Source organism: Oryctolagus cuniculus, chromosome 19, assembly GCF_964237555.1.
Source record: "Oryctolagus cuniculus chromosome 19, mOryCun1.1, whole genome shotgun sequence".
In the NCBI taxonomy this organism is placed as follows: domain Eukaryota; kingdom Metazoa; phylum Chordata; class Mammalia; order Lagomorpha; family Leporidae; genus Oryctolagus; species Oryctolagus cuniculus.
The window spans coordinates 17,311,569-17,329,494 of NC_091450.1; the positions used below are offsets into that span (position 1 = coordinate 17,311,569).

General features: G+C 43.6%; 1 protein-coding gene across 2 annotated transcripts in view; it reads right to left on the bottom strand.

Annotated features, from left to right (window-relative positions):
• The window catches only part of MOSMO (modulator of smoothened), a 64,733-nt gene extending 47,045 nt beyond the window's left edge, over positions 1-17,688 (bottom strand). The window contains exon 1 of one of the 2 annotated variants that reach the window (XM_002711817.5): positions 17,417-17,681. In XM_002711817.5, coding sequence (XP_002711863.1) covers positions 17,417-17,522 — 106 coding nt within the window. In that variant the 5' untranslated portion in view covers positions 17,523-17,681. Of the gene's footprint in view, positions 1-17,416 lie in introns of both variants that reach the window. The other variant, XM_070064619.1, reaches the window with a different exon arrangement.
• Positions 17,689-17,926: the final 238 nt, after the last annotated feature.

Consider the following 17,926-nt stretch of genomic DNA (forward strand, 5'->3'; position numbering starts at 1 on the left):
GACTGTATGGTGGGTAAATCATGGCAACATTTATATTCTATGTATCAAATGTTATGAGAAAAAAATAAAAAATAAGAAAAATTAAAAACAAATGTGATGAGCTTAATCTATTTACTTATTTAACAATAAGTTACCATATATGCCTGTATTGCATAGGTACTTCAGACACATTAGTTAATTCTTACAACCACCCTTCAAGGTAAGGGTTTTATCCCCACTTACAGATGAGGAAACTAAAACTCAAAGAGGCCAAGTAGGGGCTGGCGCTGTAGCGCAGTAGGTAAAACCTCCATCCGCAGCACCACCTTTCAGACACATTAGCCGAAAGCAGTATGGGAAGCAGAGCAGCTGGGAATGGATCCCAAGCACTCTGACATGGAATGTGGGCATTCAAAGCAGAGGTCCAACCTGTTACACCACATCTGCCCCACTAAACTTTTTCTAAGACTTCAACATATCATATACACTCACTTTTATTTTAAACTAAGAGATGAGAATCAAGAATATGAAGAAAGAACATGGTTATTCAGTCAGGGAAAATAAAGGATAAGCATTTAGGTGATTTTTTCAAGTAGAACCCAGATTTCAACGTAAATATTTTTAAACTTAAAAATACTCAATTTTCACTGCCTCAAACCTAAACTGCCATATGAAATATTTTTTTCCATACTCCATCAAACCATGGAGACTCCCTCAACAATCAGTAACCATTCCATCCCAGACTAATGGCTCCTCCCGTGGGTTCTAATGAGAAGCACTGGCTTCAACCTTCTCCTTATCACCTTGCTTCTCCATGGGAGAGATCATTTAAGTTCATCATCTCCCCCAGATCCACCTCCCTGCAGCACACCGCACAGATCACACGCACGTTCATGTACTCACACACATCTTCCTTGTTTCCACTGCATTAACTCTACCTCCTCAGGTTATTCCACTGCAGGAAATCTCCTCAACATACATTTTCTGTTAATTCCTCCTTTCTTCTGCTGATAGAACAATTTGTAAGAAAAACAAAACCACCCAAAATAGTGCTGACAAATATAAGAATCTCAGTGAAGCATCTGATTCTTATATAAAAGGAATGTTAAAAGTTTTGAAGTCAAACAGATAAGGAATCAGAAAAATAAGCTACCTTTTATTCATTTTTTTTTAAATGTTTAACTTTCACATTTTTTAAAAGTTGGAAGTGATTGTATGGTAGCTGGCCCTCATTTTCCAAATGAAAGCCAACTGATACATCTTAAAAAAATTAAGACTGAATTCTATGAATACACAGCTACTGTACAATCATTTGGTATATTTAATAGAAGTAAAATATTCATAAAAAATGAGGTAAGAATACTGGGAGGGCCAAATATTCCTGTCTCCTGAATGGTAGCCCCTTTCAGCTTGAATATTCTCCTCATTTCAAACAATACATCTGAACCAAACCCTTCACTTTTATAATCACCTCACTGTTCAAAATTCCCAATCCTACTCCCTGATCTAGTTTCAAAATTCTAGTGTCAAATGTAACACTTCCCTTTTTCTGTCACATGCAACCTTGGATTGAATACTACTTAAGATGCAAACATCAATGAATCACATCCCCTGTTCTCAAGAACTAAGAAAAAATAAAAAAACTATACTAGAAAATAAAGTGGGTAACACACAAATAACCATAATACAGATATGCTATCATGAAAAATGTCCAAGGTGTTACTGAATGGAAAAAGAATCACTTTAGGGGCCAGCGTGGCATAGTGGGTGAAGCTCCTGGCTCCTGGTTTCAGCCTGGTTCAACCCCAGCCATTGTGGCCACTTGGGGAATGAACCAGCAGATGGAAGATATCCGTCTCTCTGTCTTTCCCTCTATCTTTAAAATAAACAAAATAAATCTTTTTTTAAAAATCACTTTGGGGGTCTTGTGCTGTGGTACAGCAGGTTAAAGCTCCAGCCTGAAGTGCCAGCATCCCATTTGGGCACTGGTTCGAGTCCTGGCTGCTCCTCTTCTAAGCCAGCTCTCTGCAATGGTCTGGCAAAGCAGTGGAAGATGGCCCAAACCCTTAGGCCCCTGCACTCACGTGTGAGACCCGGAAGAAGCTCCTGGCTTCTGGCTTTGGATTAGCTCAGCTCTGGCCGTTGTGGTCATTTGGGGAGTGAACCAGCGGAATGGAAGACTGCTCTAACTCTTTCAAATAAATAAAATAATTCTTAAAAAAAAATCACTTGAGGTAGGAGATTAAAAACAGGTTTATAGTTGAAATATGCTTGAAAGATGGGTAAGAAATGGATAAAATAGGGATGAGAAGGAATGGAAGAGCATTTCAAGCGAAGATTGGACATAAGCAAAGACTTGGATGAGAAAGAACACAGATTGCTTTTAGGAAACAAAGTAATACGGGGTAGAATGGAGATCAATGGAGAGAACAAAGTCGGACCTAACACTGGAAAGGTAAATCGAAGCCACACTGTGAAACTCACTGGGTGCCTTTTGTTTATGGAAAACGAAGAGCCACTGAAAGCTTCCAGGACAAGCACATGCAGTGGTTAGAATCTGCTGTGTGACCTTGGTCATGGAACTTCTATCTCTGTGGGCCTAATAAAAGGACTTATAAAGGGATGTTGTAGAGATTGAATTAGTTCATATATGTGCTTAAAAAAAAGTATCTGCTGTAAAGCAAATGATATTAAGCAGTACTATTATGATGTTTGTCCTTTAGAAAAATGAGCAACAATGTTCAGAAATGGACTGGAATGGAAATTTCCGTGTCTTCTACTTTCACTCATGCCATTCCACCTTCAAGGATAGTACTGCCCAAGTCTTCTAATTATTTAAACATTCATTATTAAATGTTATCTGTGAAGTTCAAATCCACTTCCTCTTTCCATGTGATCTTATGTATCTAATTTTATCTTTTCAGAGTATAGGTACTCAAGCTTAAAATACATTTTTCATTTATTTAAATATAACTCCTATGAATATTCAGTAAAGGATCCTTACTGCAACATTATCTGGAATGAAGTCTGTGTTATACAGAATACCTATGGGAAGACTGGGGAATGTTCACGTAAGTTAAAAATGTATTCTATTAAAATGATGGTCCTTTATAAATGAAATGGTAGTCTAAGAGGCCTTAGAAAGTACTGTGTTTGGAATTTACGGGACAGGTCAGCAGAACTGATCTGAATGCGGCCTATCTATTTTTAAAAAGAATTTCTCTCATGATAGCTGAAAGTAGACCCAACAATGTTCCATATAAACCATTTACTGTGAATAAATGGTAAACTGGAGGGGAAAATAAAATTTTGCTCTTCCACTTTCTCATTTGACCCATCAACTGCATTTTTCTTTACTTCTATTTAATCTCTAACTAGAGTAATACATAGTCCCTAGTTGAACAGACCTATATTAAAAACCAACAGCTGCCTTTTTGCTCAATATACACAATGGCAAATGTCAAAATGCCAAATGTAGCACTTTATTTATAGTAAAGCTAGTATAAAGCAACACATTTAAAAAGTGCAGCCTTTTCCTCCTAATTAAAATAAATAAAGCAGTGATTCAAAGAAATGTCAGCTTTCTTCAAAACTGAATTGGAGGAGCTGGCACTGTGGCATAGTGGGTAAAGCCACCGCCTGCAGTGCCAGCATTCCATACGGGCACCCATTTGAGTCCTGGCTGCTCTACTTCTGATCCAGTTCCCTGGTAACAGCCAAGGAAAAGCAGCGGAGGATGACTCAAGTGCTTAGGCCCCTGCACCCATGTGGGAGACTCGGATGAAGCTGCTGGCTCCTGGCTTCGGCCTGGACCAGCCCTGGCTGTTAAAGCCATTTGGGGAGTGAATCAGCTAATGGAAGACTTTATCTCTTTCTTGACAGTAATATCCAATGCATATGCTCTTCTTTTTAAAAACTTATTTGAAAGGTAGAGTGACAGAGAGGAAGAGACAAAGATCTTCCATCAGCTGGTTTACTCCCCAAATGCCCACAACAGTTGGGTTGGGTCAGACCAAAGGCAGGAGCCAAGAACTCCATCCAGATCTCCCACATGACTGGCAGGAACCCGAGTACTTGGGCCATCATCTGCTGCCTCCCAGCCCCACTAATCAGAAATTGGATAAAGAGCTGAACTGGGCATCCCAGGTGGCAGCTTAACCTGCTACACCATGATGCCTGACTCCCTCCAGCCCCAACCCCGCCATATTCTAAAAGCAATAAATCTCAAAGAAGCACCATATTCAATTTGCTCACTGCATATTTAGCAAGGATCTTCCGCTGTGTAAATCACAGTTAATGTGAGAAAACTGTCACAGTAAATTACTATATTATTGAAAAGTGATTTTGATTCAGGTACTTACTTTTACTTACCCTGATATTCAAAGATTTCTGAGTTCCCTCATGGTTCTTACCTAGCTCCTTTAATATGTCTAGAACAGTTTTCTAAACACCACTTTTTCATTGGTCTACAGTCAATAAGGGATGAAATAGCCACTACTTCTACTCTACTGTTACCAACTGGACGGGTTTTGTAATTACTAAACTTTTTAGTAGTTAGCTGCTTACTTGGCCAAGAAACCATAAAAAGTACTTGGAAAAAGTATGTAGTTTCAGAGCTTGAAATTAAAACATTCTGTCAACCAATAAGATGCCATGTTTACATAAACCATCACCAACAGGTAAAATTGCAAACATGAGATTTACAACTATACAATGTCACTAATATACAACCTAATCCCTTGGGTTACATAGAAAAGGATGTAAAATATGGTTGCTATGTAAATAATTATCCATTCAGGTTACACAATGAAGCTTTTATTTATAATTCAACAATAACAATTTTTAAAATTTTGTTTATTTACTTGAGTGGCAGAGAGAAAGAACTCCCATATGCTGGTTCACTCACCAAATGGCCTTAAAGAGTCAGCGTGGGTCAGGCAGATGCTAGGAACCAAGAACTCCATCCTGGTCTTCCACATAGGTGACAGGAGCCCAAGTACTTGAGCCATTTTCTGCTGCCTTTCTAGGCATATTAACAGGAAGCTGGATCGGAAGTGGACCAGTACGGATCGAATCGACAATGATATGGGATGCCAGTGTCACAAGCAGTGGCTTAACCCACTGCACCACAATGCTAGCCCTCAGCAACAATTTAATAAACAGTAACACTTCATTATGTATTTCAATTTTCCCTGTAAGATGATGCAAGATGGCCCACTGCTTAAGTATGTACTGAAAGGGTGTATGGGAAAAACAAACTCACAGTTGCATTACAAAAGCTAATAGCCAGGAGAAATTTTATTTTATTTTTTTAATTTACTTATTTGAAAGGCAGAGTTACAGAGAAAAAGAGAGAAACAAAGAGGGAGAGCGATCTTTCATTTCCTGGCTCACTTCCCAAATGGCTACACTGGTTAGGCTGAAGCCAGAAGCCTCGTACTCCATCTAGGTCTCTCATGTGAATGGCATGGGCCCAAGCACTTGGGCTATCTTCGTTGCTTTTCTAGGTGCATCAGCAGGGAACTGGATTGGAACTTGGGCAGCTAGGACTAGCGTCTACGTGGGATTGGGATGCCGGTGTTACAGGTGGCAGCTTAACCTGCTGCACCGCAACACTGGCCCACAATTTCATCTTACGACTAAAACCAAACCTTCAGTTATATTACTTGCTAAGTTTCAATAAAGAAACAGTTCTCGTTTATTTCAAACTTATTTTTAGCCTTTGTGGTAAGACAAATTTGCTCTCTTGATGCTCCAACTGGAGTGCTTTATATAGCCTACCAGTTCTTAACTATAACCCTTTATCTTTAGAAGTTATCTTCTGCATTAAGCATCTTTCACAATCCACTGCTGTTAGTCATTAACCTATACAGTAGATAAGGTTGAACCTGTGTAACTATTGGAAATGCTGAGGTCTTAATCAGATCTGAATGACAGAATTTTTATTAATAAATCTTCAAATGCAACTTGTCTTTTTTTCACCATAGAAAATATTTTATTTTAGTTCTCCCAAAAAACTTGAGGAGTTACACTGGGTTTGAAGGGAAAAAAGGCCAACTTAAAATACAAAAAAAAAAAAGTTTTCATTTGGTGAGAGCTGAAATCAATGCACACATTCTCATCAAACATGTGTCCTGTGGAGCCCTTCGTGCTGGTAAGAATCTACCAGGCCAACCCTTCACTACCCTCACTGCTTGCGCTTGGCTCTTTTCCTCTCCCTCTCCCTGCCTTCAGCTTTTCTCTTTGCCTCTGGTTCATTTATACCGGGTAGCCCATGTGGATCTAGAAGAGTCCATTTGTCTTAATTTGTCTCCATTTTCAGGGCCGGCGCTGTGGCGCAGCAGGTTAACACCCTGGCCTGTAGCGCCGGCATCCCATATGAGTGCTGGTTCGAGACCCAGCTGCTCCACTTCCAATCCAGCTCTCTGCTATGGCCTGGGAAAGCAGAAGATAGCCCAAGTCCTTGGGCCCCTGCACTCATGTGGAAGACCCAGAAGAAGTTCCTAGCTTCCAATCAGTGCTGCTCTGTCCGTTGCGGCCATTTGGGGAATAAACTATCAGATGTCTTTTTTTTTTTTTTTAAAGATTTGTTTATTTATTCGAAAGTCAGAGTTACACAGAGAGAAGAGAGGCAGAGAGAGAGAGAGCGCGCGAGAGCGAGAGCGAGAGCGAGCGCTAGGTCTTCCATCCGCTGATTCACTCCCCATAAATAAATTAATCGCTGGCCCCATAAATAAATCTTTCAAAAAAATAAATAAAAAAATTTGTCTCCATTTTCATGTCATCTTTTTCTCTCAGAAATGTTTGGTACTATCACAGTTGCTGTCTCTCTAACATCTTTCAGTAAAACATCACTGTGAAGTTTCAGAATACTGTTAAGTCCGCTGAGCTCCTTTGGAGCATTCTTTTTTCTCTTTCCAGTATGCACCTTCCTTTTTCACTTACTCCACAAGCTTTCAGCCATATTTCACCCAAAAAACTCCCAAATGCGCACGCCATAGGCGATCACGCTGACTGGATCACCGTACTTCCGTCTTCCGGACAGCGCTGAAGACGCAACACAACTGAGGGTCAGTAACATGGCAACTCATTAGCTAGCTAGATAGATGGCTAGAAAACAGTGGGGCTGAGACTTGACAACCTGCTGATTTGTCCCAAAACTTATGCACCCTTTCCACAAAACTAGGCTGCCTTTCACTTAGAACATTTCCGTAATCTGTTCCAGAAATGTGTCAGCCCGTTGCACTCCTTGGTTTTGGTGCTTCCATGTGTCCCATTAAGTTTCTATTACCCCATAACTGACTATGCAGTCTCTGTTGCCAGATTGGACCCAGCTGGGTTTCAAATACAGACACACCATGTTGCCTTATATCTCTTTTTGGAACAAGGTAGGACATAAATAAACACAATAGATGATACAAAAGAGGAACACTAAAAAAATTCAGATGCTTTGATCTTCTGTATAATAAGTAATTATGAATAACATTTGAACATTTACTGTCTTGGATGATGTGATAATCCTTTATATGCCGTATACTATTTCCTCACAACTGTCCTTTGAGATAAGTATATCACCTCCATTTTTATAGCTGAGAAATCAAGTTACATGACCCACATCATAAAGCTAATTAAAAAGGAATCCAAGAATCAAATCTAGCTATGCCTCTCCAAATCCCACAGAACTATTTTACTACACTGTAACTCTAATACAAACCCAGTGCTTACTAAGAAAGGAGCTAAACACTGTTGTCAGTCACACCAAATTGAACACTGGAAGAATGAGGTGACCATTACTACGCCAATTTTGAAAGCAGCTCCAGCAGCCCAGTAATGTAGGATTCAGTAAGTATGGCTAGGCTGATGACTATCTCAGCAGTCACCACTCTGTAATTTCTTTTCCTGAATTGCCTTCTTTTCCTGATTTCCATGTACTCGTGTCTTTTAGCCATGTTCTTTGTTCTAAATTCCCCTTCTCGAAAACTTCTGGGTCTACTACCTTATACCTTTCCATCCTGAAGTGGTTACACCTCTGTTGATAATGGCAAAAAAAGAAGGAAACATTGTTAAGAAAATCTATCTCGTATTAGAAAATCTGGTCTACACTAAGAAATTCTGTATTATATATGATTTCAAACTTCTAAGTACATCCTGTGAATATGTAAAAAGGCTGATATTTCAGTTTTTAGTCAATGTTCTTTACTACCTGATATGCTGAAACAAATAATAATGATAATGTCACTTTTTAAACAAAAAAAATTTAAAAGAAGTCTTTGGGGGGTTGGAGTGGTGGTGTAGTAGGCTAAGCCTCCACCTGCGGCACCAGCATCCCATATGGGCGCCGGTTCATGTCCTGGGTGCTCCTCTTTTGATCCAGCTCTCTGCTTATGGCCTAGGAAAGCAAAAGATGGTCCAAACACCTGGGCCCCTGCATCAGCGTGGGAAGACCCGAAGAAGCTCCTGGCTCTGGATTGGCCCCAGCTCTGGCCGTTGAGGCCATTTGGAGAGTGAACCAGCGGATGAAAGACCTTTCTTTCTGTCTCTCCCTCTCTCTGTCTGTAAATCTACCTCTCAAATAAATAAATTTTAAAAAATTTAAAAAAAAGAAGTCTTGGTACCACTTTACCATTATGAAATTTTATTCTTGGAAGTAAAAGAAACATACTTGTCCAAATATCCATCAACTAGTGGATTAAAATGTGGTCTGTTAATATAATGGAATATTATTTGGCAATAAAAAGAAATACAAACTAATATGGATAAACTGAAAATATCTGCTACGTCACAAAGGACCACAAATTGTAGACTGTATTTCTTAGTTTTTAAACAGTTATATCTTTATATAAAGATATTAAGGGGGGGAGGGAGAGGGGAGAAGAGAGAGGAATAGAGGGAGAGGGAGAGGGAGAGAGAGAGAGGGAGAGGAGAGAGGAGAGAGGGAGGGAGGGAGAGGAGAGGAGGAGAGAGAGAGAGAGGGAGAAGAGAGGGAGGGAAGAGTAGAGGGAGAAAGGGAAGGAGGGAGATAGGGAGAGGAGGGAGGAAGGGAAGAAGGGAGGGAGGAGGAGAGGGAGGGGGAGAAGGAAAGAGGAGAGAGTGGGAGAGGGAGGAAGGGAAGGGGGGGAGGGAGTAGAGAAGAGAGAGAGGAAGGAGAGAGAGAGAGAGAGAATATCTTCCATCTTTCCATCTGCTTGTTCATTCCCCAGATGGCCACAATGGCTGGGGCTGGACCAGGCCAAAACCAGGAGCCCAGAGCTCTATCCAGGTCTCCCTAGTGGGTGCCAAAAACTCAAGTACTTGGGCCATCATCTGCTGCTTTCCCAGGCACATTAGGGAGCTGGATAGGAAGAACAGCCAAGACTCAAACTGGCCCTCAGATATGGGATGCTGGTGCTGCAGGAAGCAGCTTAGCTCACTTTGCCACAACACCAGCCCCTCTTTGTTTTTAAAACATAGGTTGCATTTCTATGACATATCCAGAATAGCCAATCTCCAGACAGAAAGTAGACTAACGACTGCCGGGGGTGAGGAGGCTAGGGGCACTGGTAAGAGGTCTGGTTAAAACATTCATTCTGGGCTAATAAAAATATTCTAAAATTGACTGTAGTGATACTGGCACTCAATTTTGTGAATATTCAAAAACTATTGAACTGTATGCTTTAAATGATGAGTTTTGCAATATGTAAATTGTATCTCAATAAAGCTGGTAAAAAAATTTACTAGAACTCAAAAACCATTGAAGTTTTATTGATCCCTTTTAAATTAAAGATGATAGAATCTAAAACTTTTTGACCTCGCAGGTAACCAAATTCTGTCCTCTCTACAAGTCATCCCCAAAGCAATGACCAATATCTTAAGTTCTAGATAGGCTTAGCAGCTGATGTTACAGATCTCTCTTATGCCAAAGCACTCTTATGATCATTAAAGCTGTCACAGTTCAGGGGAAAGTGCTTATTTATAATTTCCAGGTATTCCAGGATCTGCTTGGGTGGCTTGTAATTTTAATATTTCAAATCAAGGACCACCAAGCTATAGGCCAGAATCTACTTGTAGATCTTCAATTTTCAAGAGAAAGACGTAAGGTACCACAGTCCTTTATGTGTGGTTTACCAGCATTTCCTGTGGAGAGGGTGGCAGGAAGCAGGATGGGAAATGACTCCTGACCCCAGGTCTTTCACTTCCCTAAGTGCCTGCCAATCTTTAGATCTGAGGGAAAGGATCCCTCACAAAAAGTCAGGCACCTCCTAGTTTAAACAGGTGAGGCTTTCTCCTTATTCCTGATCTTTCCATCCATGGGGAAAGGAGGGACAAAGGAAAAGGAGAGAAGCCTGTCAGCACAAGACTCTTTGCTTATTTACGTCCCCGCCCCCAAGCCTCCCAGCACAGGTGACTCACTCAACTAGCAGTTTCTGAGACAAATCTGCAGAATACAGGGCCCAACTGTTTGCCCTTGGGAGTATTATCTCCTTTGTTCTTTCATAGTATAGTCTTATAAGGGTAGGTCCTCCAGTTCTGCCTAGATTGGACAGTTAAGACAGTTCAATTTTGAGGTCTGATGGTAGGAAACTGTTTCCAAATGTTAAGTCACTTTCTCCAATACTCTTTTTTTAAAGATTCATTTATTTGAAAGGTAAAGGGGCCGGTGCTGCAATGTCGTAGGTTAAGCTTCTGCCTACAGTGCCAGCATCCTATATGGGGACCAATTCAAGTCTAGTTGCCCTTTTCTAATCCAACTCTCTGCTGTGGCCTGGGAAAGCAGTGGAGGATGGCTCAAGTGCTTGGGCCCCTGCACCCACGTGGGAGACCCAGAAGAAGCTCCTGGCTCCTGGCTTTGGAATGGCAGCTCAGCTCTGGCAGTTGCAACCATTTGGGGAGTGAAACAGTGGTTGGAAGACCACTCTCTATCTCTCCCTCTGTCTGTGGCTCTGCCTCTCAAACAAATAAATCTTTAAAATAAAATAAAATAAAAAATGAAAGGTAGAATTACAGACAGGGAGAGAGGGACAGCGAGAGCAAGAGAGAGATCTTCCATCTGCTGGTTCATTCCCCAAGTGACCGCAGTGGCTAGGGCTGGGCCAGACTGAAGCCAGGGGCCTCTTCCAGGTCTCTCATGTGGGTGCTGAAGCCCAAGCATTTGGGCCATCTTCTGCTGCTTCCCCAGGCACATAAGCAAGGATTGGAAGTGGAGCAACCAGGACTCACACTGGTGCTCATATGGGATGCATAGTGTTGCAGGCAGCAGCTTTACCCACTACACCACAACGTTGGCTCCACTCCAATATTCTCTATCAGTAATAAAGGTTTTGCCTGTTTACCTATTTTCTTCTTCTTAACCAGTTCAGAATATATGTAGGGAAGAGGGTGTCAGTTTTTGAAACCTCTTAAATGCTAACATCCCACCTAAACAATTTTAAAAGAACAAGAATGAAAATGTTTTCAGGAATATACTAGCCTTAACTTAGTTATGACAGACTATAATGTGAATATGATAATCACCCTCTAGAGAAATTCTGATTAGACATAAGGTAGAGTCTCTTTCATGTACTTGAAAGAGACTTTCGGGAAACATCAGGAAATCTGCATAAAGAACACTAGGCAAATCCATCTAGGGTGCTTTAGGATGGTGTAATCCTAAATGGACACTGAAATCCTTGCTGAAAGGAATGATGCCTCAATAAAGGAATCTGGATTAGACGTAGTTTGGCGGGGCTGGTGCCGTGGCACAGTAGTTAATCCTCCGCCTGTAGTGCTGGCATCCCATATGGGTGCCAGTTCCAGTCCCGGCTGCTCCTCTTCCAATCCGGCACTCTGCTGTGGCCTGGGAGAACAGTAGAGGATGGCACAGTTCCTTGGGCCTCTCACCCACATGGGAGACCAGGAAGAAGCTCCTGGCTCCTGGCTTCGGATTGGCATGGCTCCAGTCGTTGTGACCACCTGGGGAGTGAATCAGCGGACAGAAGACCTTTCCCTCTGTCTCTCCCTCTCACTGTAACTCTATCTCTCAAATAAATAAATAAAATCTTTACAAAAAAAAAAAAAAGAAGTGGTTTGGCTTAACTGTTGTTTTTGTTAAAATAACAGTAAAATGTCTTTTCCACAAAAAGTTTGTCTCCATAGGGATGAGAAAAGTGGCAGTGAGATGAAGAGACTTACACAAAAGGGTATTACTTTAAAGTCGGAAATCCAGGAGCCAACACTGTGGCGTAGGCTAAGCCTCCACCAGTGATGCTAGTATCCCATATGGGTGCAGGTTTAAGACCCTGCTGCTCCACTTCTGATCCAGTTCTTTGTTAATGCTCCTGGGAAAGCAGCAGAAAACAGCCCAAATGCTTGGGGTCCTGCACCCACATGGGAGACCCAAAAGAAGCTCCGAGCTTCCAGCATCAGTTTCAGCCTGGCCCAGTCCCCACCACTGTGGCCATGTGGGGAGTAAACCAGCTGATGGAAGATCTCTCTCTCCTCTTCTCTCTGTAACATTGCCTTTCCAATAAATAAAAAATACATCTTTAAAAAAAAAAAAAACACTTCTTTCCCTCCTCTGTTTTTGGCAAAAATTCCAGCCATTGAGGAATATTAACCTTATTTAAGATGAACAAAAGGTGTGCATAAATAAGATACAGGTTATACTTCAGGGACAAGCTCTCTTGAAGGAAGCCTTTGTAGTCCTCAAATTCAAATGTCATGTGCAAAGCACTGAAATGTAGGGAAAACTGTGGAAATGATTATTTTGCATCAGCCAAATATAAAAAGCTAAGGAATCAAATCAAGTAATGATGTCACTGTGCTTGAAAAACTATAAAGCACTACACAGAATCAAAGATATTGCTGTTGATGATGCATTCCAGTAACCAGCAGAAATCTGACCTCAGTACAGATTTAATGTAATTTTGCCACTATATTTATCTACAACTCAACATTTTTGGCTAACAGAAACTGCTAAGGGCCCTTATCATAGTGCCTCTCCCATGAACACTCCTCATATGTATATTATATATTGTTTCATCCTACCTTCAACAGTTTGTACATAATGCACAAACTATTAGGACAAGTACATGAAATGTTACGACACCCAGGTGAAATAAAAGGAACATACTTCACATGTGGACTAACACAATCAAACTAAAAGCTCTGCCAGTCTAAAGTATGGCCCGTATTCATGGTAACACAGCTCATCAGTTGGGATTTTAGAAGGCTACTCTGCTCTGTTTTGTTGTTTTGTTAATATTTTAATTAATTCTACTGCCTTGCAAGCAGAAGATGAGGAAGACAGAGATTAGGAGATGGCAATGAGACCGGAAGAGGAGGAACAAAGTAAGGGTGACGGATGAAGTCCACATCCAAGAGGGAAGACATTTAACTTGTTCTAAACTTGGTCTTACTATTCTTGATGTTTCCTTACTTACACATCATCTAATAAAGAAACCGTGCCATTTGTCCCAGTAATGAGTCTTGGGTTTTCATTTCAAAACTGGGATTTTGGGGGCCAGCACCATGGCACAGTGGGTTAAGCTGCCTCCTGTGATGCCAACATTCCACATGGGTGCAGTTGAAGTCCTGGCTCCTTCACTTCCAGTCCAGCTCCCTGCTAATGTGCCTGGGAAAGCAGTGGAAGATGGCTCAAGTGCTTGGGCCCCTGCACTCAAAGGCAAGACCTGGACACAGTTCCAGGCTTCTGGGTTTGGTGTGGCTCACCCCTGGCAATTTGGGGAGTGCACCAGAGGATGGAAGATCTCCCCTCACCAACTCTTCCTTCCAAATAAATAAATATATTTTTAAAAATGGGATTCTGATTTTTTTTTTTACCATTTATTCATTTATTTGAAAAGCAGAATGAATGCAAGTTAGAGAACAAGAGAAGTCCTGTGTACTGGTTAAATCCCCCAAATGGCAACAGCCAGGGTTGAGCCAGCTAAAGCCAGGAACTTCATCTGGGTCCTCAACATGGGTGGCAGGGGCCCAAATACTTGGTCATCATCCACTGCCCTCCCAGGCACATTAGCAGAAAGCTGGCTTGGAAGCACAGCATCCAGAACTCAAACAGGCCTCTGAAATGGGCTGCTGGTCCCCCATGCAGCAGCTTAACCTGGCCTTTGACATCTATTCCTAAACCAGAATATAATAATAATAAACTTGTATTGAGCACTTACTTGCTGTCAGGTACTGTTCTCAGTGTTTTACATGGATCACCTCAGTTAATCACGACAACAATAGTACCAATAAGATGGGTACTATTATTACCTCTACTTTATAGAAAAGGAAACAGAAACATGGAAAGGCTAAGCAACTTGCCCTAAAGTCACAGAGCTAGTGAGTGATGAAGTCTGAGTCCTCAAACTTTCCCTTCACTGCAGTGCTCAGCCTTTTGGCTCCAAGACTACTAGTTTCAAATTATATTTTAGGCATTTAAAAAACTGCAGTAAAGTATCACAATTAAAACTTTTATAGACAGAGAGGGCCAGCATTGTGGCAAAGTGGGTTAAACCATGCCTGTAGCACTGGCATCCCATATGGGTGCCAGTTAGAGTCCTGGCTGCTCCACTTCTAATTCAGCTTCCTGCTTATGCACCTGGCAAAGCAGTCGAAGATGGCCCAAGTTCCTGGGTCCCTGCACCCATGTGGGAGACCCGGAAGAAGCTCCTCACTCCTAACTTGAACCTGGCCGAGCCCTGCCACTGTCGCCATTTGGGGAGGGAACCAGTAGATGGACAACCTCTTTCTGTAACTCTGCCTTTCAAATAAATAAATACTTTTATAAAAAGCTTTTATAGACTGAATTTAATACTGAAAGGAACAAACACATTAACTTTTTGCTGCCAGATTAACTCACTTTTGTGCAGACCTTGGAATAAAGCTATCCTGTCACCTCTGAGATCCTATTTGAACTTCTTGTAAACGGTTCATTGATTTGGAAGGTGTAACTCTACATTGATCTTTTAAAACTCACGACTGCATCTGTCTACTCAGGTAAAAGTGTACAGTGAGCACAGAAACTCAAGCAAAGGCCAGGCAAAGTTTGGGTGCATCTCACCACAGCTCACAACAGTAAACAAAGGAACCTACCATGCTCCTCATTTGGTTTATTAGGGGGTTGGGAGAGGAGGGTTTACTGCCTGACACAGTTAAGGTAACAAGCATGGTTAGAAAAGGTTTTGAAGTTTTTCTTACTGTTCTACTGTCTCCTATTAGTCCTTTTCTAGCCACAGAATATTTACCTGAGGGCTATCCTGAGATATCAAGGGAAACATTAAAAATCACCTCCTCCACTGTACTTCAGCCACACCACACAGCCCCACTGTTATATTCCAGACCCACAACCCTCTGCATTCCACTTGGCTCTATCAATCATTTCACTCTGATCACTTCAATTTTAATATGTCCACTATTTCACTGACCATAAACCAACCACTATCAACTGATCAATCCATCAGCTCCATCCTTTTTGCACCTTCACTCTTTATTTACCCAGCTGAGATTTCATGAGCAACCATTACAGTAATACTTTTGCCAGCACCCAAAAAACCATGGCTCCTCTGTCATTCGGTTCTATGTAGCTGGCAAACCCCAACCCTGAATGAAGCTTAGGGGTGGCTACATCAGCATTCTTGATGTTTCCTTATTTCCAAGGACTTCTGGAATATTCAACAAGGCAGGCAGGGCATCACACCTATACGTTCATTGCCACTAATTTCAATGAGGCTAAACAATCCTACTCCGTCACCAGCTGGGACGCTCCCCTGCAACTACTTTCCCCCCAACATCTTCTACTTCCTTCAAGCCCTGGACGTCTGTCCCTCCCATATCCATGGCAACTCATGATGACGACTTCGCCCCCAGATATGAAGACGTCCTACTCATCCTACCATGCTTTCTTCTCAGGACTGTTAAGCCATTACTTTCCCCCTTCTACCCCATAGTTCCCTCTCTTGACTGTATCTTTTCTGTGGACAATTTATCTATTGGGATTCCACCTAAAATCTCTGCAAAAATGAATCTTCTGCTAGAACATTCAAACTCTTCTGCCTCTACAAGCTTATAAAGCCCAAATGAAAAAAGCAGTCACAACGTATACGTATAATCAGAATAAAACAATGAACTGGATGCTTCACATGGAACTGTATGGCACAAAGCCTCCACTAGCACCAAATTTTAAACAAGGCTGACGCTTTCCTTAAGAGTGTTACAATTAACAGCTCTGCTAAAACTCCACAGGCAAAAAAAGTAGCAGATTTTTTCTGAGTGTTATTTTAATAAACCAGTAAACCTGACAGCATAATTTTGTGTTACAAGGTCTAGAAAAGGGGAGAGAAATAGGAGGGGGGAGCAACAAATGTCCCAGCTACCTTTTTTTTTTTAAGAGCTAAAAATACTGCAGGATAAATACAGAACCCTAAGTAATACTTAAGAAGTTTGACAGCGCAGTGATACATTTTCATAGCAAATTACTCATTGTGGACTTGGCACCCCACCCCTACCCTCATATCCCCTTCACCTGCACTGAACAAGCAGTTAAAAAACAAGACCACCCCTTAATTTCCAGAAGTTCCCCCACCAGCTGTGCACATTAATTAAAGGTTTGGACTCACAGGTCTGTGGGAGAGAAGGGGGAGAGTGGGAGAGAGAGGAGAGGGAGGTGGCCCAACCTGAGCATTCACCTGGGATACCCTTCGGCAAGATGCCCGCCTCTTTCCCCGAGGGCACCACCTCTCCTGCCTACGGCCCCGCAGCACCCACGCCGCCGCCGCCGCCTGCGACTCTGATGTGTTATTTAATTTTGTAACTACTATTAAGAGCGCCACAGCATTTTGGGGAGGATGCGCTGAAATCAAAGATGCTCCATAAAATGAAGTTTATTATTAGTATTATTATAGCTCCCGGGCCTAAAATAAAGCAAAAATTATAACCACATACACTTCAAAGGGTAAAATCGGAAGCCACACGCGTTTCAAACACGGCCAAGCCGGCAGGGGATGGGCGGGCGGTGAGGGGGCTCCGATCCCCCGGCCTCCTCCCACTACCAAGCCCGCCGAGTGGGTGAGTGGGCGCCCGCCGCAGCTCCCCCGGGGGTGGAGAGACCCCCGGCGCGGCCTCCCCTCGCCCAGCAGCTCGCTCGCCGGAGCCTCAGGTTCCCCCCCAGGCGGCAGGCGGTCTCCTCCCGTCTCCTCCCTTGACTTTTTCTTTTTTTCCTCCTTTTAAAAGCCAGGGCGACCGCTTGTTCCTCAGCTCAGGTGGCTGCCCCCTGCCTTCCCCGGGCGGACCCTCCAGCCCAGCCCGGGTCTCCTCCGCCACTTTCACTCAGCCTGGGGGTCCCGCTCGCGTCCGCCGCTTCCTCCCCGCCAGCCTCTTCCACCCTCAGCCCCAGCCGCCCCTCTTCTCTCCGCCCCCAGCCCTCCAGCCCGGGTCTCCGTCTTCTCCCTCAGTCAATCCCCCCTCGCCCGCCGCTCACCCGCGGACTCCCCGGTGTTGATCCAGTCCGGGTTGGCGATGCTGGCGATGGCGAAGATATCGGCGGCCAGAAAGAGACATCCTGAGATGATGGTCAGTTTATCCATCTCCCCGCCCCGCTCCCCCCACCCCCCGAGCCCCGGGCAGACCGCGGCTTCACGCCTCCCGCCCCATGGGCCGCCGCCGGGGCCCGGAGTCCCCGCGCCGCCGCCTCGCACCCCCTCGGCCCCCGCGCGCCGCTCGCGCCCTCCGCGCGCCCGGGACCAGCAGCCGCGGCGCGGCCCGCACCGCCGGATCCGCCGCCCGCCCCGGAACTGCTCGGCCCGCCCGCCCCTCACCCGGAAGCGAAGCCGCCGCGCCGGCGAGGCGGGCCCTGCCTCCGGATCCGCGGTGCCCCCGCTCTGTGCTCGCCGCTCGGCGCTCAGCCGGGCGGCCCAGGCTCGCTGCCCGGACCCCACGGGCCGCCTCGGGACCGTTGCCACCCGGCTCTCGAGCCACTGCCAGGCTCCCG